Source organism: Pongo pygmaeus, chromosome 4 (assembly GCF_028885625.2).
Source record: "Pongo pygmaeus isolate AG05252 chromosome 4, NHGRI_mPonPyg2-v2.0_pri, whole genome shotgun sequence".
Lineage (NCBI taxonomy): Eukaryota > Metazoa > Chordata > Mammalia > Primates > Hominidae > Pongo > Pongo pygmaeus.
In genome coordinates, this window is record NC_072377.2 from 39,109,064 (window position 1) to 39,131,802 (window position 22,739).

At 34.2% G+C, this 22,739-nt stretch overlaps 1 protein-coding gene across 7 annotated transcripts in view; it reads right to left on the reverse strand.

Moving 5' to 3' along the window:
- Positions 1-22,739, reverse strand: part of RICTOR (RPTOR independent companion of MTOR complex 2) — a 135,613-nt gene that overhangs the window by 23,541 nt on the left and 89,333 nt on the right. For all 7 annotated transcript variants that reach the window (XM_054489567.2, XM_054489572.2, XM_054489569.2 and 4 more), the window contains 12 exons: positions 20,674-20,843; positions 17,375-17,442; positions 14,309-14,376; positions 10,625-10,707; positions 6,493-6,580; positions 5,881-5,971; positions 5,704-5,770; positions 5,171-5,251; positions 3,344-3,444; positions 1,423-1,588; positions 1,032-1,133; positions 862-908 (listed from right to left, as the gene is read on the reverse strand). In XM_054489567.2, coding sequence (XP_054345542.1) covers positions 862-908; positions 1,032-1,133; positions 1,423-1,588; positions 3,344-3,444; positions 5,171-5,251; positions 5,704-5,770; positions 5,881-5,971; positions 6,493-6,580; positions 10,625-10,707; positions 14,309-14,376; positions 17,375-17,442; positions 20,674-20,843 — 1,132 coding nt within the window. The remainder of the gene's footprint in view (positions 1-861; positions 909-1,031; positions 1,134-1,422; positions 1,589-3,343; positions 3,445-5,170; positions 5,252-5,703; positions 5,771-5,880; positions 5,972-6,492; positions 6,581-10,624; positions 10,708-14,308; positions 14,377-17,374; positions 17,443-20,673; positions 20,844-22,739) is intronic.

Here is a 22,739-nt window from a genome sequence, read left to right on the forward strand (position 1 = left end):
TTAGGTCAATGAATTTATAGACATAATTTATTATCTTTCAACATTATGTTCTAAGCTTCTATTGAATTTAGTTCAGTTCAATTTCACGCACTACAATTCAATCCAATAGAGGTGTCCAATCCAGGAGCTGGGAAAACAAAGTTGAGTAAGACATCATCTGTGTTCTCAAGGAGTATAAAAAGTTAGTACTATGCTTTTTTATTTCAGTGCAATTTATAAGTTATCTTTATTTCTTAAAACTTTTATAGATATTAGGTTACATATCATAAATAGAGAATGCAATCAAATACTACTGTTAATGACATGAATTTCTCAAACATACTAAGGACCTCTTTCTGAGATCAGTAGTAATAGCTGGTTAGTCTAAACTCAGGAGTAAAAACATATGGATGCAATGAAGAACAGCATCGTAGCTTAAAGTGTTCTTCACGCTACAAACATTTGCATGGGTTATGGAAGGTGTGGTTAAGGAGAATGTAAACAGCAGTTATAATAGATAACTCCAAAGTCAAACAGGAATAAAAGTTGTATATTAAAAATGTAAGTCCTTATTATGTCATCCTCATATGTTAGGGCTAAGACCCACTATACAATTGATATTACCCCAATTTGAAAAACTTTTATCTCAACTACTTCATCTATTCCAAAACTAAAAGCAGAATGTAAATAACAAGAAAAAGAATTTGCTAATATGTTTTGGTTATAAAATAAGACTATATTAAAAAATATGAGTACCTATTGAAGAGACATTGTTAAAATTTATGTATATGTCTTTAAAATTATTACATATTTTAGCAGGCATTAGGCCTAATATCCATATTTAAGTTCTTTAAATTTAAATGCAAAATAGTTCTTACATACCTGTGTAACTGTTCATCTTTATAGTTTCTCAGATTTACATTTGGCCACTAGAAAAACATAATATGTTATATTACATATGTACTTATCAATTCTCAAACATATAAGATAATTACATTATAATTAATAATAAAATTAAAGACAAGCCATTACCATGAAGTATCTTTTCATACCTTAAGAATGGTCCCTATAAGATTCCAATTCCATTCAAGATTCTCTTTATGTTGAAGGACTTGGCTATCTCTAAGGTTAATTAAAAGAGCTTCCTCTGTATCCTAAAATCATCAGAAAGTAATAAGAAAAATTAAGGCAAACTGTCCTCATATCAGAAAACTAAGTTCAAATTTGAAAAACTGAAAGGCAGCTTTTCCATTTAAGGATAGATCAAGGTTTTTTAACTTTAAAGTTATAAAAACCCATCTCCAAATTATAAAACTCAGAAGCCATCTGAAAATTCATATGCATGAAGAAAAGTGTAAACTCAAATACATGCATACTAAAATCCAGTGGTTAAGGAATTAAGATGTTGTGTTTAAGTTGAAAATCATGGTTTCATGTCAGCACCTTAAGAACAAATATATCTTTCTGAACTCGGAGATACTGATCCCGTTTCTGGTGTGTTGCAATTGCTTTCTGAATAATGTGGTCTAAATGAAGACTATAAGGCTTAGGTCCTCGTTTCTTCATTTCATGGAAGCGTTTTAAACAGTTCAAGGCTGCACTGGCTCGCCTAATGAGAAAAACAATTCAATTAATACAGTAGCAAGACCAACATAATTTAAGAGATTACCGTGGTAAATTATTAAAGCTTACATAAGTTCAAGGCTAGAAATTATTATTGATCAAGTAAATTATTTCATCAAATTTGGAGAGACAAATACAAAAAATAAACAACACTACTGATTTATATAAAGACACACTGATTATTTAGATGCAATTGAACATGTACTTACTCAACTTTTCTTCTATGGTGGTAGGTATTTTTTGTATATTGGTTTTAAGAACTCCTACAAGGTCAGAAACCTAGTTTTCTATATTTTCTTATCAAAAATTTAAAGCTTTGCTTTTCACATATAAATCCTTAATCCGCCTGAAACTTATTTTTGTTTACGATATGAGGTTGAAAGAATTTCACTGTACTCCCATATGGATAATCAATGATCCCAGTACCAACTGAACAGTCTCTGTTTTCCACATTGGTCTGTAACTGTAAATGGTATATTTTTATAAATTATATTTAATTCTTTGTGGTAAATAAAAGTGCCATTTTCAAGAATTTGGTAGCAAGTCTCACCTTCATAATTTCTAGTAAGTAGAATTTTTAAATATTGGGATGTGCTGACTGGCAAGTATTTATCAATAAAGAAAGCTTACTGAGCTAAAGATAAAACTATTTTAAGAGGACTATTCTTACTGGAATTCTGAAGATAAATTTGAATTCCTGATGAACCCTGGAATTTGTGGCCATAATCTAACCCAGAGTTTAGGTCTATCAGGTACTGGGAAAGTACATTCTTCCATCATGAAACTAGTAATATAAAAGCTAAAAGCTACTATTACTGATGTAAGCCTAGAGACAGAACTGAGATAACTCCTAATGCCCTCAGTTTATAAGACAACTTTGGTCTGTTAAACAGTATTTCCAATGGCAGAATGAAAATTAATAGATTATTAAGGGTACTTTATTATTAAAGCTAAGTAAACTTTTCAAAAATGTACTATAACTCTTAACAAAAATACATAGTTTTGAATAGCTAAAAAACTCCATTTCACTAACATCAAGCAAAAAATAAAATGGTCCATATATATTTCTGATCATAATAACAAAAAAACACAACCACAAAAAGACATTCCTAGCCTAGATATAATCTTTGCCAAGTCAAACTAAGTTCCTTCTAGCACTTCCCAAATGAACCCTTCCATCATTACCTTTTATACACATTTTATCATTAGCACTGGAATTCCAGCAGAGCTACAGCTGTATTACCATAATTTTGCTCATAAATTCTATGTTTGCAGTATCTCCTTTAGTAGCAAGAGTTCAGCTTATTGCTATGTGGCCCAGTAGTACTTGTTACTAATTGCAACATTTTTAACCATGCAAATAAAAGAATACATTAATACTGTAAGGCTTGATTTGAAATAGTTCATAGACATTAAAAAAAGAGCCAGAATTGCTGCTCACGACATAAAGGAGTCCAAAAAACTCTCAGCTAACATTTTTAGTAATACGATAACCATTCTATGTCCTTGTCTACAAACATGCTAGAAAAAAGTGATTTTATTACACTATTAGTATTTTGTAGCCTAAAAAACAAATTATTAAATATTTTTAGAACTATTAATTTTTCCTTTAAGCAAATTCCTTAAAAGAATTTCCCACCATAACCTATCCATACTATTTTTTTTTTAAAAAGAAGAGAAAATAATCTAATTCGATATTAAATATATCAAACAAAAGCTTTGCTAAAGCTCTGATACTTACAGTCTCTTTTCCTTGGGGATATCAAAGGATGCGGCCATATTCATTAGGGTTGGCAAGCAGTGCAAATGATGGCTATGTGAATGAGGAAGAATTGTGTTTGCCTAAAATGAAGCATAACATTTTACATGAGTTTTCAGAAGTAGAAATAGTTTATGTTATAGATTACCTGCACATACAATGCTGTATTCAAGACTATTACAAATTCTGAGGTTTTACTCATAAAATTAACTTATTTTCCCCAATACATGCTTATTTATATTTTTATCATATCTATAATACTTTCAACAAGGATGAAATATAAAGATACACACATATTAACATAACCATTAAGTTTCATATTCTTTATTATAATATTATGGTTTTAAGTGGTACCCAGTTAAATTCAATTCTTAAATGACCAGAAGGCATTATATGTCAAAACATTACAGGAATCAACCTAAGTTATGTTTAAAATAACATTTAAAATGCTAGATGCCATATCCAAATTTATGAGTTGACTTCTTAAGTTTTAAAAACTACTTTCTCAAAATAGATTTGTCCCATATGCCATAATCTTTAAAATAAGAAATATTAATTTCTACTTTCCAAATAAAAACCTCACCACACAACCAGCTATCAACGAAGACAAGTATACTGATCAAATGTGGAAGACAGAAAATGTAAGAATAATAAGCAAAATAACCAGCTCTTTTATTTCAGGGAAATTATAGAATTCTGGGTATGGGACAAGGGAAAAAGATAAAATGTATAGAGATTCCTTCATATAAAAGCAAATAACTCTGAATATTGGTATTCCTGAACAGGAAATGGTATCTTAAGAATTAAAAGACAAATAATCAGACCTGAAAGCCGCTGACTCTACATAATTCTTTCACAGATGGGCCAAAAAAGAACAGAGCAAACAGCTAAATAATTCAATGGTTTAAAAAAAGAAAGTTAAATTAAATTCTGCTTAATGCTCTTTACCTCACTCACATAGCCCAGTTGCTATGAAGGGAAAACAAGTGTGGGGAGGAGGGGAACAGATCAAGAAAGAAAAACCTAAACAAAACACATCTGCTAAAAATAGCAAACTGTGACATAATTTCAAAATATTTGCCATAGAATCAATTCTTCCTTAATGAGTTTTAAATGGTTCTTTTTATTTTGTATTTACTAACTAGTAAGTAATCTAAAAATATAAATTCCTACCTTGCAAACTATCAGGGATCCCTCATTGATTGATTTGCTGAGAGTAAGAATTGCCAAATCACTTTCCTAGCTCCTACTTTCCAAAAGTTACTGTAATCACAAAATCACGGTGAAAAGAAAAACAAAAAAAAAACCCATCTTCTGAACCTCAAACTACAAGTTTATAGAAAAGACTATAATGTTCAACCAAGACTATATTTAAAGCTTCTGCACAAAGCTTTCTAAAATTCAGGCACTGACTACCATGTATCAAGTACATTCTTAGCAGACTGAAGTAGTATCCAGTTTTGCTATTTCTTGCTTCTTAGGAAGTCTTTCTGAGGTCAATTAAGATTTACAGGACGAAAATGTCAACTTTGAAAGCGAGTGTAAAAATCAACATTTCAGTACTTTGTATGTTGTATATTTATTCCATTTACAAAACCAATCAAAATATGCGTGTGCATGCGCATGCGCGCACGTACGTATCTATCTCAGGATACAGTACCAAGGGCTTTTTGTAATGCAAAGATAAACATTTATAAGAAATGCAAATTTATTTTTGAGACAATACAAAGCAACACTATTAAAATAACTTGTTTTATAAATTCAAACATTAAAGGTATGAAACATATAATCAGAAGTTGCTAAACTTACCATATGTAAAAGCTCTCCTAAAAGGATGGTAGCTCTAACTGAGATATGATCATCACTGTTTGTTATCACTTCAACTAGGCCCTTTGAAAATAAAAAGATGACACCACTGTTGCAAAATAATACACATGAAAACATTTATGCATCAGATTTATTTCTCACTCTGAAAGGTTTTTTTTTTTTTTTTTTTCTTTAGACAAGAGTCTCACTCTGTTGCCCAGGCTGGAATGCAACGGCAAGATCTCGGCTCAGTATAACCTCTGCCTCCCAGGTTCAAGCAATTCTCGTGTGTCAGCCTCCCAAGTAGCTGGGACTACAGGGGTGTGCCACCATACGTGGCTAATTTTTGTATTTTTAGTTGAGACACAGTTTCACCATGTTGTTCAGGCTGGTCTCTAACTCCTGGCCTAAACTGATCCGCCTGCCTTGGCTTCTCAAAGTGTTGGGATTACAGGCGTGAGCCGCCACGCCTGGCCTGAAAGAATCTGTTAGAGAAAATAAACAAAATGGAATAAAATAAGGTTTATAAGTCTTACCTCTAAAAGTCCATTACGAATAAATGCAGAGAGTATCAGTGCCAAATAATTATCCATGAGGTCTGGCCTGGAAAAAACAGCACAGAAACAATTTAAATAAAGTTTCAGAGATTACACGGTCTAACATAAAAACCCTAATTCTAATAAATTGAAACCCTTTTTATATTTAAATTCTACCTGGATCTGGCACGATGAGGAAGAATAGTTTTTGCCTCAGCTGCCACAAAGCCATCTGAAAGCCTCCAACTGTCTTGGAACCTCCCTGGATCTAAAATAGTTAAAATATGGTAGGGAAAAGATTAGATATCACTGGAACACTTCAGATAAGTATAAAACCATCAGCTAGCCAGGCTATAAAGAACTTTAAAAAGTGCTGGTTAAATACCATACATTCAAAAAGACACAGACAAAAATTAGTTATGTAAATATATGCAGATCTAATTTCCTTCATTTTGGGACTTCGGTACTTTAAGTCATTTGGCTCAAATAATATAAGATGAGAATTAGATAATCTGAGGATTACATAGGTTTCTTACTGTCTCCTCTCTTCCTTTTTTGGCCCATTCCTATTAATTTAATTGCTCTAAGAGCCAAGGTGATAAAGAAGAAATTAAAATTTCTCAGTCTTAGGAACTTGAGGTTTTATTTTTATATTAATTTCCTGTCACAATTATGCAGCAAGAAAAGAAAATGGTGTTCAATATTTAATATTTCTCCTTTTAGGAACTTTGTCTCCATTAAATAAAAATCATAATATATGAAAAGATACAAATGTACTTCAATACTTACCTACACTGAGTAGTGCTTCTATGAACTCCTCAGTCACAACAGGTAGAGGAAGACGAAAGATATCATAAAGCACTTCAAGTAGACCTCGCTAAATTAGCAGACAAATACACCTCATTTATTTTTATGAAACACTTTTAAGATTTTTAAATGTTCTATTCACATAATTTTTAAAATGATAAAAACAGAACTATTAATACAATGACATGCTACATAACAATATTTTAGTCAATGATTGGCCACATACATGATGGTCGTTCTCTAAGATTATGATGAAGCTGAAAAATTCCTATCGCTTAGTGAAACTGTAGCAGCAGTCATATTGTCTGCCACAGGGCAATATTACTCAACTGTTTGTGGTGATGCTGGAGTAGACAAACCCACTGCACTGCCAGTTGTTTAAAAGTATTATATACAGAATTATGTACAATTACATAATACCTGATAATGATAATAAATAACTATGTTACTGGTTTACCTATTTACTATACTATACCTTTTATTATTATCTTAGAGTGTACTCCTATACTTTAAAAAAAAAAAACATTTTGGGAAGCCAAGGTGGGAGGACTGCTTGAGGCCAGAATTTTGAGACTAGAAACATAGTGAAACCCCATCTCTACAAAAAATTTAAAACTTCACTGGGTGTGGTGGCATGTTCCTGTAGTCCTAGCTACTCGGGAGGCTGGGGCAAGAGGATCACTTGAGTCGAGGAGTTCGAGGATGCAGTGAGCTATGATCATTCCACTGCACTCTAGCCTGGGTGACAGCAAGACCCTGCTTCTTAAAAAAAAAAAAAAAAAAAAAAAAAGTTAACTGTAAAACAGCCTCAGGTAGGTATTCCATAACAAGACATGGTTATCACATGACAGCTTCATTCATGTATACTGCCCCTGGAGACATTCCAGTATACTGCTCCTGGAGACATTCCAGACATACAAGGTATGGAGGTGGAAGACAGTGGAAGACAGTGATACTGATGATCCTAATTAGGCGTGTGTGTGTGTGTGTGTGTTTTTTGAGGCAAAGTTTCACTCGTCTCCCAGGTGTGTGTGTGTGTGTGTGTGTGTGTGTGTGTGTGTGTGTGTGTGTGTGTGTGTGTGTGTGTGTGTGTGTGTGTGTGTGTGTGTGTGTGTGTGTGTGTGTGTGTGTGTGTGTGTGTGTGTGTGTGTGTGTGTGTGTTTGAGGCAAAGTTTCACTCGTCTCCCAGGTGTGTGTGTGTGTGTGTGTGTGTGTGTTTTGAGGCAAAGTGAGGCAAAGTTTCACTCGTCTCCCAGGCTGGAGTGCAGTGGCACGATCTCGGCTCACTGCAACTCCACCTCCCGGGTTCCAGCAATTCTCCTGCCGCAGCCTCCTGAATAGCTGGGATTACAGGCACCTGCCACCATGCCCGGCTAATTTTTGTATTTTTAGTAGCGATGAGGTTTCACCATGTTGGTCAGGCTGGTCTCGAACTCCTGACCTCAGGTGATCTGCCTGCCTTGACCTCCCAAAGTGCTGGGATTACAGGTGTGAGCCACCGCACCTGGCCTATGTTTTTGTTTTTAATAAAAAAGTTTAAAAAGTAAAAAAATTTAAAAACAGAAAAATCTTATAGAATAAGAGTATAAAACCAAAAAAATTTTGAACACCTATACAATGTGTTTGTGTTTTAAGCTAAATATTATTGCAAAAGAGTCAAAAGTTTAAAAAATTTGAAAGTTATAAAGTAAAAAGGTTACAGTAAGCTAATTACTTTTGAAGAAAAGAATTTTAGTAAATTAAATGTAGCCTAAGTGTACAAGTCTGTAAAGTCTACAGTAGTGTACAGTCATGTCCTAGGTCTTAACATTCACTCACTTCTCACACATTGACTCATCCAGGGCTACTATTAGTCCCATAAGCTCCATGCACTGTAAGTACCCTATATAGGTGCTGTATTTTTAATTTTTTTTTTTTTTTTGAGATGGAGTCTTGCTCTGTGGCTCAGGCTGAAGTGCTGTGGCGCAATCTCGGCTCACTGCAAGCTCCGCCTCCCGGGTTCACGCCATTCTCCTGCCTCAGCTTCCCGAGTAGCTGGGACTACAGGTGCCTGCCACCACGACTGGCTAAGTTTTTTCTATTTTTAGTAGGGACAGGTTTCACCGTGTTAGCCAGGATGGTCTCAATCTCCTGATCTCACGATCCGCCCGCCTCGGCCTCCCAAAGTGCTGGGATTACAGGTGTGAGCCACCGTGCCCGGCCAGTATTTTTAATTTTTATACTGTATTTCTATTGTACCTTTTCTATGTTTAGATGTTTAGATACACGAATTCCATTGTGTTACAACTGCCTACAGTACTCAGTACAGTAACATGCTATACAGGTTTGTAGCTTAGAAGCAATAAGCTATACCACATAACCTAGGTGTGTAGTAGGCTATACCATCTAGGTCTGTGTAAGTACTCTAGGATGTTCACAGGATGAAATCATCTAACAGTGAGTTTCTTAGAACACATTCCTATCATTAACCAATGCATGATTATACCATATTTTGAAACTGTATAAGGCCTATATTAGAGAAGGGATAACTAAATGCTTACTACTACATACATCACTTAATCTAGTCATTAAATTTTTCATTAACCTAATTGTGCAAAAAAGCAATTTTCCCAAGGTCATGGAGCTAACAAAAAAGTAAATAAAACCAGAGGTTAAACTCCAGTTGGTCAGACTCTCCAAAGACCATGTTCTTTTTCCACCTATTGAGTAAGAAGTGAATTATCTCAACAGTTTGTTACCTGCTTACAGATCTTTCCATTTATAATCATATCCTTCCATTTCCATTATCTAAATACTTTTTATTTCACATTTAAACAAAGCACACCTGGCTAATATTTTCTAATAAAATTTTTCAGCTCCAGGTTTGGTTCATATAAGGAAGGGCAAAAGAAAGAAACAAAATTAAAACAAATAAAAACATTTAAGGAGAAAGGAAAAAAATCACTTTAAGAATTCTCTTTTCCTTCAAATTCAATTTAACTGTATAATACAAATTCTTACAAATAATTTAGAAATATACCTAGTAAATATAGAAATATTAACAATTCTATTTTAATCAAAACCACCATCGTTAAAATAAAATCTCACCACATATTACAAAACATAAGTTAGAAGGCATAAATACATTTACCTTTTGTTAAATGTAGTCTGTAGTGCTTGAACCTTTTATAGTGAGAATGCCCTTGTGTGTTGTTTATATTGTTTTAATGAATAAAGAATAATTAAGTTCATATTTTCAACTCAACTTTTTTTTGTTTTTTTGAGATGGAGTTTCGCTCTTGTTGCCCAGGCTGGAGTGCAATGGTGCGATCTTGGCTCATTGCAACCTCCACCTCCCAGGTTTAAGTGATTCTCCTGCCTCAGCCTCCTGAGTACTTGGGATTACAGGTGCCCACCACCTAAGTAGCTGGGATTACAGGTGCCTGGCTAATTTTTTGTATTTTTAGTAGAGACGGGGTTTCACCATATTAAGGAGGCTGGTCTCGAACTCCTGACCTCAGGTGATCCACCTGCCTTGGCCTCCCAAAGTGCTGGGATTACAGGTGTGAGCCACCATGTCTGGCCTCAACTCAATTTTTAATACAGCCATTATTCCTAACAACAGCAATTTTTTTTTTTTTTTTTTTTTGAGATGGAGTCTCGCTCTGTCACCCAGGCTGGAGTGCAATGGTGCTATCTCAGCTCACTGCAACCTCCGCCTCCTGGGTTCAAGTGATTCTCCTGCCTCAGCCTCCTGAGTAGCTGGGATTACAGGCATGTGCCACCATGCCCAGCTAATTTTTGTATATTTTTTTTTTTTTTAGTAGAGATGTGGTTTCACCATGTTGGTCAAGCTGGTCTTAAACTCCTGACCTCATGATCCACCCACCTCGGCCTCCCAAAGTGCTAGGATTACAGGCATGAGCCACCGCGCCCAGCCAACAGCAATATTTTAAATGATTCCTATTATATTTAGGGTTTAACTAAGTAGTAAATATTTACTTGTGTATTTTAAAAATATGATCTAATTAACAACTAATGAGGAAAAAGCATCACCTGAAATAATTTTTTTTTAATAATTAATTCCCACCGTTAAAGGTCCAGGAATGAAACAATCCTAACAACTTTTACCTACCCTTATTTCCATATTTGGTATGCAAAGTACTCCTATTAGAGACTGGATCCCAGAATTTCCAGGTTTACATAAATTAATAATACCTAAAGAGGAGAGAAAGAAAAAATCACTGACGTGAATTTCAAAAAAATTTCTATAGCAATGTATAATATAAAATTTGTCATATTTTTCTAGGCAAAATTATATGATTATCTATGATACTATTTGGTCATCATAAGAACTATTATACAACTGAAATATATTTGAAGCATACTCCGTATTTCTCTATTGATTAGAGATTACCAATAATTTCATCATTTAAATTCCATCTTCAGTATCTGTTTAATATCCAGAAAGTTCATGAGTCTGACTGCCTGACGAACGCTTCTCTGGGAGTAAGAACACGGGAGAAAATCAGACAATGGTCTGTCTCCCCTCTTTTATGCTCCTCACTTTAAAGTGAAAAACTCTACTTGGCATTTATTATTTAAAAGTTCAATTCTAAAATATACTGAATGCACATGAGTATAAGCAATAGACTTCAAATAAATTATATGATTCAAAATTTTTAAGTGACAGAAGTTGAACAATTTTAAACATATTAAAATCATGTCACAAAAGATGTATGAATAGCCAATAAACACACACAAAATGCTCAATATCATTAGTCATCAGGGAAATGCAAACTATATTAATAACAAGAAACCAAAATATACCTACTAGAATGGCTAAAATTAAAGACTCACAACACCAAATACTGACAAGGATGCAGAACAACTGGAAGTCACATACACTGATGATGGGAGTATAAAACAGTGTAAGTATTTTGGGAAAAAGTCTGGCAGTTTCTCACGGACACAAACATACATCCAATCTCAGACCCAGCAATTCCATTTAGGTATTTACGCAAGCGGAATGAAAACTCATGTCCACAAAAATAGCTTGTATGAAGTTGCTCAAAGAAGCTTTATCTTTGATAAAGGAGCTTTGAATAGTCAAATCTAGTAACAAAAGGGCAAAAAAAAAAAAAAAACCCAACACAAACTGAAATGTTCATTGCATGAAATATTACTTAGCAAAAAAGGAGAACATATTACTGATATATACAATAACATAAATGAGTATCAAAATCATTATGTCAAGTGAAAGAAGGCTTACAAAAAAAAAGCCTTTATATCAGTATGATTCCACTAATATTAAGTTTCAGAATAGGCAAAACTAAGCCACAAAAATAATGGTGGTTCCTTCTTGGGAGTACGGAGTCAAAAACTGACTAGGAAAGAGTATAAAAGAACTTCCTGGGGCAATGATAATGTTCTATATATTGAAAAGGGTTTGAATTACAAAGGTGTAAGCGTTTGTCAAAATGCATCAAACAGTAGATTAATGATGTGTGCATTTCACTGTATGTAAATTTTACCTCAAATCTCTCCCCCCAAAAACAAATCAGGACCATAAACAAACATCTAATTCTAGTTAATAATGTGCATGCTGCAGTGTTCAGGAGTAAAGAGGACTATGTCTGCAACTTCCTTTGAGATATATTAGAATAACATAGATGGACTGATGAACGCCCAGTGGGATGGACAGATGGACAGATGGACAGATATATAATACAGCAAATACAGTAAAATCTACGTGGAAGTATATGGGTGTTTACTGCATAGTTTTTTTAATTTTTCTGTGTGTTTCAAATTTTTCATGACATGTTAGGGAAAACATTCTTTAAAATGTCTTATAGGACTCCAAAGTTCCCTGTACTTCTAGCTAAGCGTACAGATATTTATGAACAGTCTCTATGTTCTCTTTAGATTCAGGATCAAAATTCAAATTAAAACATACTAGGTAAGCTTATTTGCTTAAAGTATCAAAATAGTATTTCGCAAATTTTGATGTCTGATAGTTGAGAAATTACAGATAAGATATAGTCTCAAAAGATCATACTCTGTGCTAATATGGAAAACAGGCTGTTGCATCTCATTAAAAAATGTGTTCTAAAAGGTCATTTTTCAATCAGTTATTTGGAACTGGAAATACATCACAGAAATAATGTTACAAGTACACAAAAGTTTATTTAACTTAGAAACAGTACTACAGAATATAAATATTATTTAGGAAATTATTTCCATGAGACAAATGCTTTCAAGGTTTTAACTTATAATGCTGATATTTCTCTTCTTTCTTCAATAGAAAGGTAGAAGACTCCCACCCCTCTAAGTTTCTTTCTTTTTTTTTTGAGACAGAGTCTCGCTCTGTCGCCCAGGCTGGAGTGTAGTGGTGCGATCTCGGCTCACTGCAACCTCCGCCTCCTGGGTTCAAGCAATTCTCCTGCTGCAGCCTCCCGAGTAGCTGGGATTACAGGTGCCCGCCACCACACCTGGCTAATTTTTGTATTTTTAGTAGAGACAGGGTTTCACCATGTTGGCCAGGCTGGTCTCAAACCCCTGACCTCAGGTGATCCACCCACCTTGGCATGAGCGACCGCACCCGGCCCCACCCCTCTAAGTTTCTAATGATGAATCAGTATGAAAGGGCTCCAGGGGAAATTGAAACACAGTAAAAAAAAAATGTTTAAGAGCAATAAGGAAAGACTGGCAGAAACAGACATCATTACAGGAAGCGTAGAGTCTGGATGTAGGAAGAATGAGATAGCAGCTAGGATGCAGGATAGAATTAATTTTTTTGGTAATATACAAACAGCTCTAATGACAAGGAAGATGAGGAGTGGTAAAGGAAGATGACTGTAACTACAGAAAACAAAGTACTGTGGAGCTGATGAAGTATTTAAAAAAAGTACGTATGACTGTTGAGTCATCATAGAATCCTATGGTTGTCCATCAGCATTAAGGAAAATAGGCATTTATGAGGTATAGCAAGGCAGAGCTTTTTACCAAACTGCTAAGAGATCAGAGAAAATCCCTGGAAACATACTGGTTAGGGGCCAAGTGGCCTTTCCATACAAATGGCTGGAGTAAACATTTGTATGGAAAAGGTACTTGTAAGTTAGGGTTACCTAGGTACACAGAAATGTTTAGGTGAATTTCCTTTCTTTGCTTATTGCTACTTCTTTTCCATGCTACCCCTTCACAATAATACTAAATCAAGAAGGAAGAAGATAATCATTAATACATTGGGTACAAAAGTAATTGCGGTTTTTGCCATTACTCTCAATTACTCTTAATGGCAAAAACCCAGTGTTATTAACAACACATTTAATGGTGGTATTATTTAAAAAACAATACTTACTTTTTATTCCATGGAAAGATAAAACATGCACAATCTCTATTCTTAAGAAATTTGGAACTATTAATGGCCTATCTTGCTTATTTTGTATTTATGACACTACACTGTACTTTAAGTAACAAACTTTAGTTACATACACAGCTAACACTCAAGTTTTGTAGGTTTTTTTGGTAAAGATCATGCTTAAATTTTTTTAATTGCCCAGGTAATCATTAGCACAGTGACTGGCAAATAATTAATAAATATGTGTATACTGATCATAATATTAGCTAATTCCTATTGACTATTACAAATTTCCTTCACCATATTTTAATAATTTTGTACGAATTCCTTTGGTTCTAATAATAACATACAAAGTACTAGATTAGCATCTGAATTAGATGCTACAATAATAATTTAACATTTGAAAAAGCAGTCTAGTTTTTCTTCTTGGATGTTATAAAGCAATGTAGAGTAACCTACCTGCCCATGATCGGAATGTTGCTATGATTCCCATTTTACTGGCTAGAAATCGTGCTTCTCTGTCTTCTCTGTTGGGGGTGGGGGGGGGGCAGGGGGGAGAATCAATGAAATAAAAAGTTAAAATGAGTTTTTTCTTGGTACTAAATCACAATAAGAGCTATCACTAATGTTTAAACATTTACACATAAAATTAAAACAAGACAAAGACCAGATCTACACTAAAGCAAATTAGCCAATTATAAACTGACTTCAAACTTAAATTCACAACATCGTTTAAGTTATAAATTCTGCTTTTCTACTCAGTTCTATATTCCTGCTCTCTCTGAAAACTATTCTTAGATAAGATTTAATTAAGCATTAAGTCTGCTTAATAAGCATCTGTGGTACTAGACTGCCCCTTAGCAAAGAAAATTATCACATAAACCTCTTAATTTTAATCACACGCACTCTTTACTTCACAATCTTTGCTCTAAACTTATTTGAACATTTCCAACAAGCAAGTTCAACAACCTATATAGTCACTGAAATGTTATGAAATAACTACACATTAACATCACCAGCTACTTTCTTCCTTGACAATTATGTACCCAACTGTTTCCATTATTCCTTCCTCTACAATAGTTATGACAATTAAGCAACTGAATTTTTTATATGTTAAACATTTTTCATGGTTAGCTTATGGCCAGTTTCAATACTTAATAGCAATTTTGTGTCTCTTTATGTCACTCCAACCGCCATGTCTACCCTGTCGGTTGTCCCTTTTTTCCTGTGCCACCTTTTTTTTTAATCTTTCCTAGTTAAATTCTTAATGGTTGTGAGCATACAAAAAATCACAGAACTGGGAAAAACAGCAACAAAAAGAAGGAATAAAGAGCAATGACAGAAAGTCAAATTAGATATTAGTGAGCAATTAGACAGTCTACAAAAGTGGATTGAAAAGCTCAAAGAAAAAGACTAAGCTATGCAGCACCAGCTAAAATGAGAAAATAACAGAAATGAAAATGGGGGCGGGGGTGGCTTGGAAGAAGGGAGAATCAGACACCTGTGTGATTAAGCTTTCAGTGCTTTCTCTTAAAAAAGTTGGTGACATACATTGTTTGGTAATCCATCTCTAACCTATTAAACTTGTAATATTTTAAAAATCAGTCATTTGCCTGTTCCCTGGTCATAATATACCCTTATTTACAGGCCTGATATCTACCTGTTTATACTCCAGAAACTTAGAAGAAAGTACAGACCCAAATAGGAAAGGAAGGATTCTGATGGAATAGCCCCACCCTCCCAACTCTAAAAAATATCTAGGTTCACCTATTGTCCATCATCATATGCAGAATTCTATAAATGGCCCTATCCCAAGATTCCATGACCAGATCTCTGGGTCCTGTGAAAATGGTGAGATATCACCGCTATGACTGTGATGTTTGACTATGTTTATGTTATATTGTCTAGCAGAGCATAAGAAAGGGTATACAGCATATAGCAGGCTTGATCTAATTAGAGAGCTTTCTCTAGCTGGTAGCCAAAGAAAAAGTCAGAGAGGCTGAAAGCACTAGAAAGATTACAGCATTGTTGCCTTTGCAGAGGGAGAAGACCATGTGCTGAGGAATTTGGGAGGCCTCTAGAAGGCGAAAGTAGGCCCCAGCTGACAGCCAGTAAAGAAAAAGGCATAGCAGTTGTACAGTAGCAAGAAACTAAATTTTCTCAACAATCTGAATGACCTTGGAAGTGGATTCTTCACCAGAGCCTCCAGGCAAGACCTGAGCCAGACTTCTGACCTATCAAACTGTGATCTAATAAACTGGTATTGTTTTAAGCCATGATGCTTATTGTTATTTGGTGTGCAGCAACAGAAAACTCATATACTCTCCATCAATAAGAGAATGTCTATATTTCAAAAGAAGCCAAGAAAGGGCCTTACAAATTCCAATTCATAACTAAAGTTTGCAGGAATAAGTTTGAGAAGTCTTAGAGGATATCTACTTTGATCTCTTAGCTCAAAGTAGATCATGGTATGTTAGGGTGTGATAATGAGTTCACAATGATGGATGTGACTGAAGGTATGAAACCACCTTTTTTTTTTTTTTTGAGACAGAGTGTTGCTCTGTCGCCCAGGATCGTGCAGTGGTGTGATCTCAGCTCAATGCAACCTCTGCCTCCCAGGTTCAAGCAATTCTCCTGCCTCAGCCTCCGGAGTAGCTGGGACTACAGGTGTACGCCACCATGCCCAGCTAATTTTTTTTTGTATTTTTAGTAGAGACGGGGTTTCACCAGATTGGTCAGGCTGGTCTCAAACTCCTGACCTCAGGCGGTCCACCCGCCTCGGCCTCTCGAAGTGCTAGGATTACAGAAATCGCTATTTTTAACTCAGGGGAAAAATGAAAAACAATAAAAAACATTTCCCTGTCAATGTATACTACGTATCACAGTAAGTTTATGTCTACAATAAACTCATTGCAGTGCAATAAAGTCTACCAGAAAAACACTAGATAGCATATTTAATGGAATTGTGTCATTTGCAAAATCTTTACAGAGTGCTTTCTTTGATCCCTAAATTATGTTAAAGTTGTCTCCAAATACCTAGTGAACATGTGCCTTTCTCTCCAAAAGCACCCTGAAAATTATATTGTCTCATTTCTAGATAGTAATATTTACTCTATTCTCATTTATTTCTGTATTAAACTTATTCTCAGAATTCTACATATTACATCATTCTGCTGACTCAGTAAGTTAAGGTCACTCTTGATTCTATTATCTACTGTTATTTCATTCTTTTAGTTTTTTAAATGTAATTATGCTAAAATATATACAATACAAAAACAATGACCTTGGTTTCTGTCACAGTCTACCATATATTTTTTGAAATAAGAAATTAATCTTTAAATTTCTCAAAGCTTTAAATTTTTTAAACCACAGTAAATTACGAGAGAAATGCAACATAATTCTATAAAATAGAAAATTTATTTAAACTCACATTTCTCTGGCTGTACATGGAATCACGCAAACCTAAAAGCTTTAGTATTAACATATATATTATCTTAAAAATTATTAGGAACCAATGTTACTTACTTGAGCTGTCCTTCAGCTGTATCTGGACTATGTCTGTAGTGAAAATCAGTATAGGGTGCTAAAATTCTCTATTTAAAAAAAAAAGGAAGAAGAAAAGAGTCTTTATTTTAAAATGCATCCTTCCTGCATTTTATGGAATATACATTCCATTTCTCTCTATCTTTAATGGGTTTACTGCTTGAGGGACTTATTTCTTCTAACTCATCATCAGGGAATATGTTTGGTGATTTTTTTTAATGTACAAATTGAAGTTCTGAACTTTTAAATTGAGGTTTAACATGTATCTAAAACAGTGATTTTCTCAAACTAAGCACACTCATGTAACTAGCACAAGATAAAACATTATATGCATCCTCAAAGCTCTATTATACCTTTGTAGTCACAATCAGTATCTATCCCAAGATAACCGTCTTGACTTCTGACACTATGATTAGTTTTGCCTGTGTTTGAAAATTTAAATAGTTCTATTAATGAACTGCACGTTCCTTTTGTTGCTGGTATAAAGAAAATCCAAGTTATTTTTGTGTGGTGTTGTTTGTATTCAGCAACCTTGCTAAAATAACTCATTACTTTAAAACTTAAGAGACAGGATCTTACTCTACTGTGCAGACTAAGGTGTAGTGAGTGGTGTGATCATAGCTTACTGCAACCTTGAACTCCTGGGCTCAAGCAACCCTCCAGCCTTAGCCTCCAGAGTAGCTGGGAATACCGGCTACTTTAGAATTACTATATTTTATTAATATCCCATCTTGTCTACGGCATTACTGTGGACATGAATTTTAGTTCTACATATAATTTAAAATATAAGAGATTAATAATTACTTTTAACAGTCATGATTCTTTTAAATCTAGTCATATATTTACTTTTCTGGTGCTCTTCATTCCTTCCTGCATTTCTTTGTCTTAGGTCATTTTCCTTTTAACTGAGGATTCCCTTTAGCCTTTCTTTATGTCTCCTTTTAACAACAAATAGTATTTATTAATTTATACAGTTTCAGTGACTTAAGAATCTAGGAGAGGCTTGGCTACATGGTTACAGCTCAAGGTCTCATAAGATTTCAGTCCAAGTGTTAGCCAAGCCTGTAGTCATCTGAAGGCCTGACGGGAGCTAGAGGATCTGCGTCAAGAAGTGTCATTCACAAGGTGCTGATTATTGGCAAGAGGGCTCAGTTCCTCCCTACGTATTATCTCATTTGTTTTCTGAGCCTTATAACATGAAGCTTTATCAGTTTTAGAAACAAAGTTTTGGCCACTTTCTCTTTGGATCTTTGCTTCTGCCAATTTTTTCTCTCCAAAGACTGCAATTACATTTTATCCCTTCTGTGCTGTTCAATTACTTTCTTTTTTCTCTGTGCTTTACTGTGTGTGTATTAACATTATTTTTGTTTTACCCTTGGATATTTTTATTGACTTCTCTTTCAGTTTACTAATAACATCTTCCTGTTCAAACTGAATTTTAATTTCATTGTGCTTTGAATTCCAGATATCGTATTTTCAGTACTAGAATTTCCATTTGATTCTTTTCACATATGCAATTATATGGTAAAATTCTCCATTATTTCATCTATTTTATTTCTCTTCTTGAACAAATTAATCGGGGTTGTTTTAATGTCTTTTTCCTCTATCTGAATTACCTGCAAGCATGTTTCTATGGATTGTTTTTTTTCTTTTGGGGTTTCAGTCATACAGTCATGTCTTTTTACGTGACTAATTTCCGACTGAATGTCAGGCATTGTGCACTTTATAAAAGGCTCCAAGTGATGTTATCTCCCACTAGAGATGGTTTATTCTTTCCTCTGCTACACAGGTAGATTAAGGGGACTGATCACCTTATTCTAATGTCCAACTAAGTTAAATTGAGGCTACAATGTAATTTTGATAAGACTAAGTAGACCTCTGGTTTTCCTGTGTTTGAGGTTTGTTTCATTTATATAAAGGTTTTGCTAATCCACTGTGTGATATACAGGAATAAAAACGCAGCTGGCTGGGCATAGTGGCTCATACCTGTAAGCCCAGCAGTTTGGGAGGCTGAAGTGGGTGGACTGCATGAGCTCAGGAGTTCAAGACCAGCCTGAGCAACATGGCAAAGCCCCGTCTCTACAAAAAATACAAAAATTAGCCAGGTGTGGTGGCATGTAACTATAGTCCCAGCTACTCAGGAGGTTGACATGGAAGGATCGCTTGAGTCCGGGAGGTCCAGGCTGCAGTGAGATGTGATTGTGCCACTACACTTAAGCCTGGGCAACAGAGTGAGACCCCATCTCAAAACAAAACAAAAAACAAAACACAAAGCCTATACATATTATCTTTTATTCACCTCTCCAATTTTAAAATTACAGTTTTCTTACTTGATAAGAAAAAAAATTAAAGCTAAACATACTATAAAATATCAACAGTGCCAGTTTATTCCCATAGGATTCCAATGAATAATGTACTTGAAATCACTTATTAAGAATTATTATACTAACATTGTTAGTTAATAACACAGGCTGTCAATTTTATAATGTGAAGCATTTTTAAAAATAGTCCTGATAAAAACAGAACACTTAAGTTTCAAAAAATGATTTGGAAGAACAAATTAGGGGACAATCAATCTTTTATATCACACATGATTTCATACCTAAATACAAACAAATCCTTGATTTAAACTGACTCCAAATACTATATTCAAAGGACAACAATGCAATACATGCACACGAAGAAACTATAATACAGTGCATAATTCTGTTCCAACCTCCACTACATACTTTCTTATAAAGTATACAGTAGCCTTATTACTTTTGACTAACTGTAATAAACCCTACTTGAATCAGTAAAAAATTTACAAGGTATTTACAAAATATATATACATGCTTTCTTTCAAGTAGATATAATTAGTTGCTAACAAAGTGCTTCCAACTTCAGATAATTTTAGGTTTCATAAATATTGTATAATTAGCAGGAGCTAGTCACACACAATGTACTAAAGGCCTTAAAAACAAACGGTAATCTTAAATAGGTAAATTTGTTACGTAACTTTATTTGTACTCTAATTTGGTTCATAAACTTTTCATAGATAATACAAAAATAAAATTTACACATTGATGAAATATTCTTAAGAGTAATGTTTTCAATTCAGTCCAAACTGAATGATCTGTAAAACAGGGCTGGGAATAAATCAGTGTCGGCTAATTTAGGCTTGATAATTAATGTGGTGCTGCATCTATAGAATTTAGTATTTCAAAGTAAAAGTATACATTTATAATAATATACATTTATAATAATATTTTAAAACTAGAAAAGAATATTAAAGTTCCTACCTCTAATTCTACATCGGCTCGCACATACTGTCGAGTCTTTGGATGATTAAGAAGGTGCAAAATTGTAGTAATTAGGGCCTCATTTATTCGACTTAATTGGCAATCGATCACATTTTTCAAGATGGTGTTTAGTCCACCTCGAAGGGCCACCACCTCTGGATTCTGAAGTGCTAAAAGAGAAAAACTTAACATATTATATTTGGGGTAATTATTAAAAGTAATAAAAAATCTAGGCTTTAAAACTTAATTGCCTTTCTGACTTGAAAAACTTTCTAATACCAACATTTATAAGAACAAGTAGATAAAAGGAAAAGTGGATAAAGTAAGAGTCACTGAATATACTTCCCCACAACCTAATTTTTAAAATATCTTTGGATTGTCTTTTCATACCCTTTGTCCATATAATAACGGAATGGCTTTTTTTTCCCTATCAATTGCAGGGAGTTCTTTATAAAGTAGGGATATTAACCATTTATCTGTCTCAAATCTTTCATTTGTGATTTAACTTCAGATTTTGATTAAAATGGTGTATTTCATTTCTCTATATTTTTATTAAACACACACATAGAACACACAGTTTAATAATTTTAAGCTCAGAAATTTCTTGCTCCAAAGATCAGGCATTTCTTTGCATATGTGCATGTGTACGTATGTGTTTTAAAAGAGTTCATGAATTAGTTACACTTCGGTTTTCAATCTGTTAGGAAGCTGAGTTTTGTTAAGATGATAAACTCAATTTTCCCCCTCCCAAATGCTGAATCAATTATCCTGGGATGCTTCCCAAACTAGCTTTTGTACATTATGATACATTAAAGTTTTCTGTTTATCAGGGTCAGCAACTCTTGATTCTCTTTCATTTTTCTCTCCCTTAACAACCTAGGTTAACAGTTTAAAATTATACATACATACACACACACATATATATACATATATATACATACATATACATACATATAAACAGTTAATAGTTTAAAATTATACATACATATACATATATATATTCTTTTTCAAAAATGTTTATTTTTACTCTTTTTCAAAAACGCTTTCATGGTTGGTTCTTTACTGTTTATTCTTCCAGAAAATTTTAGAATCAAGTTTTTCTCCTATTTTCTAAAATGAGGCATAATTACATTTAGTAAAATCACAGATCTTAATGGTATAGTTCAATAAACTATGAACAATGTCCCACTCAACATACAGAACTCTCATTATCCTAGAAAGATCTCTCACATTACTTTCCAATGAGTCCTCCTCCACTGCACAGGCAGCCATATTCTCATTTCTACCCTTATAGATTAGTTGTGTCTTCTTAAGAATCAATTTGACAAATTCAAAAGTACTTCCCAAACACACACACACGTCATACACAGTTCTTATAAAATTTGTCTTATACATTTTCTTTTCTACTTTAAAATATTATTGCTTTTTCTAATTACTGATTATTGTTGAAACACAAAAATCTGTCAAATCTGTTTTCACATAGTCCTACTACCTAAAATTAAGTTGATTTTTGCTGCAGAGTTTTTCTATATATAAGATACCATCTACAAAGTAACACTGTCTCCTTTCCAATATATAAACATATTTTATTATTTTGGCTAATAACCTGGCTAAAAGTTTTAAAATAATGCTAATTAATAGTTACAAGGATGTGGTATCTGTAGAAATTCACCATTAAGAATAGCATTGATTGTTGATTTGAGATAAATATTCTTGAATGTTAACAAAGTAGCCTTCTAATTATCTATGTATCTAGGCATATGTGTATCTGTGTACATGTACATAAAATGCTAGTTACATAATAAGAAATTTGTAGGTTTGGCCAGGCGCGGTGGCTCAGGCCTGTAATCCCAGCACTTTGGGAGGCTGAGGCGGGTGGATCATGAGGTCAAGAGATCGAGACATCCTGGCCAACACGGTGAAACCCCGTCTCTACTGAAAATACAAAAAAAAAAAATTAGCTGGGCGTGGTGGCGCGTGCCTGCAGTCCCAGCTACTTGGGAGGCTGAGGCAGGAGAACTGCCTGAACCCGGGAGGCGGAGGTTGCAGTGAGCCTGAGATTGCGC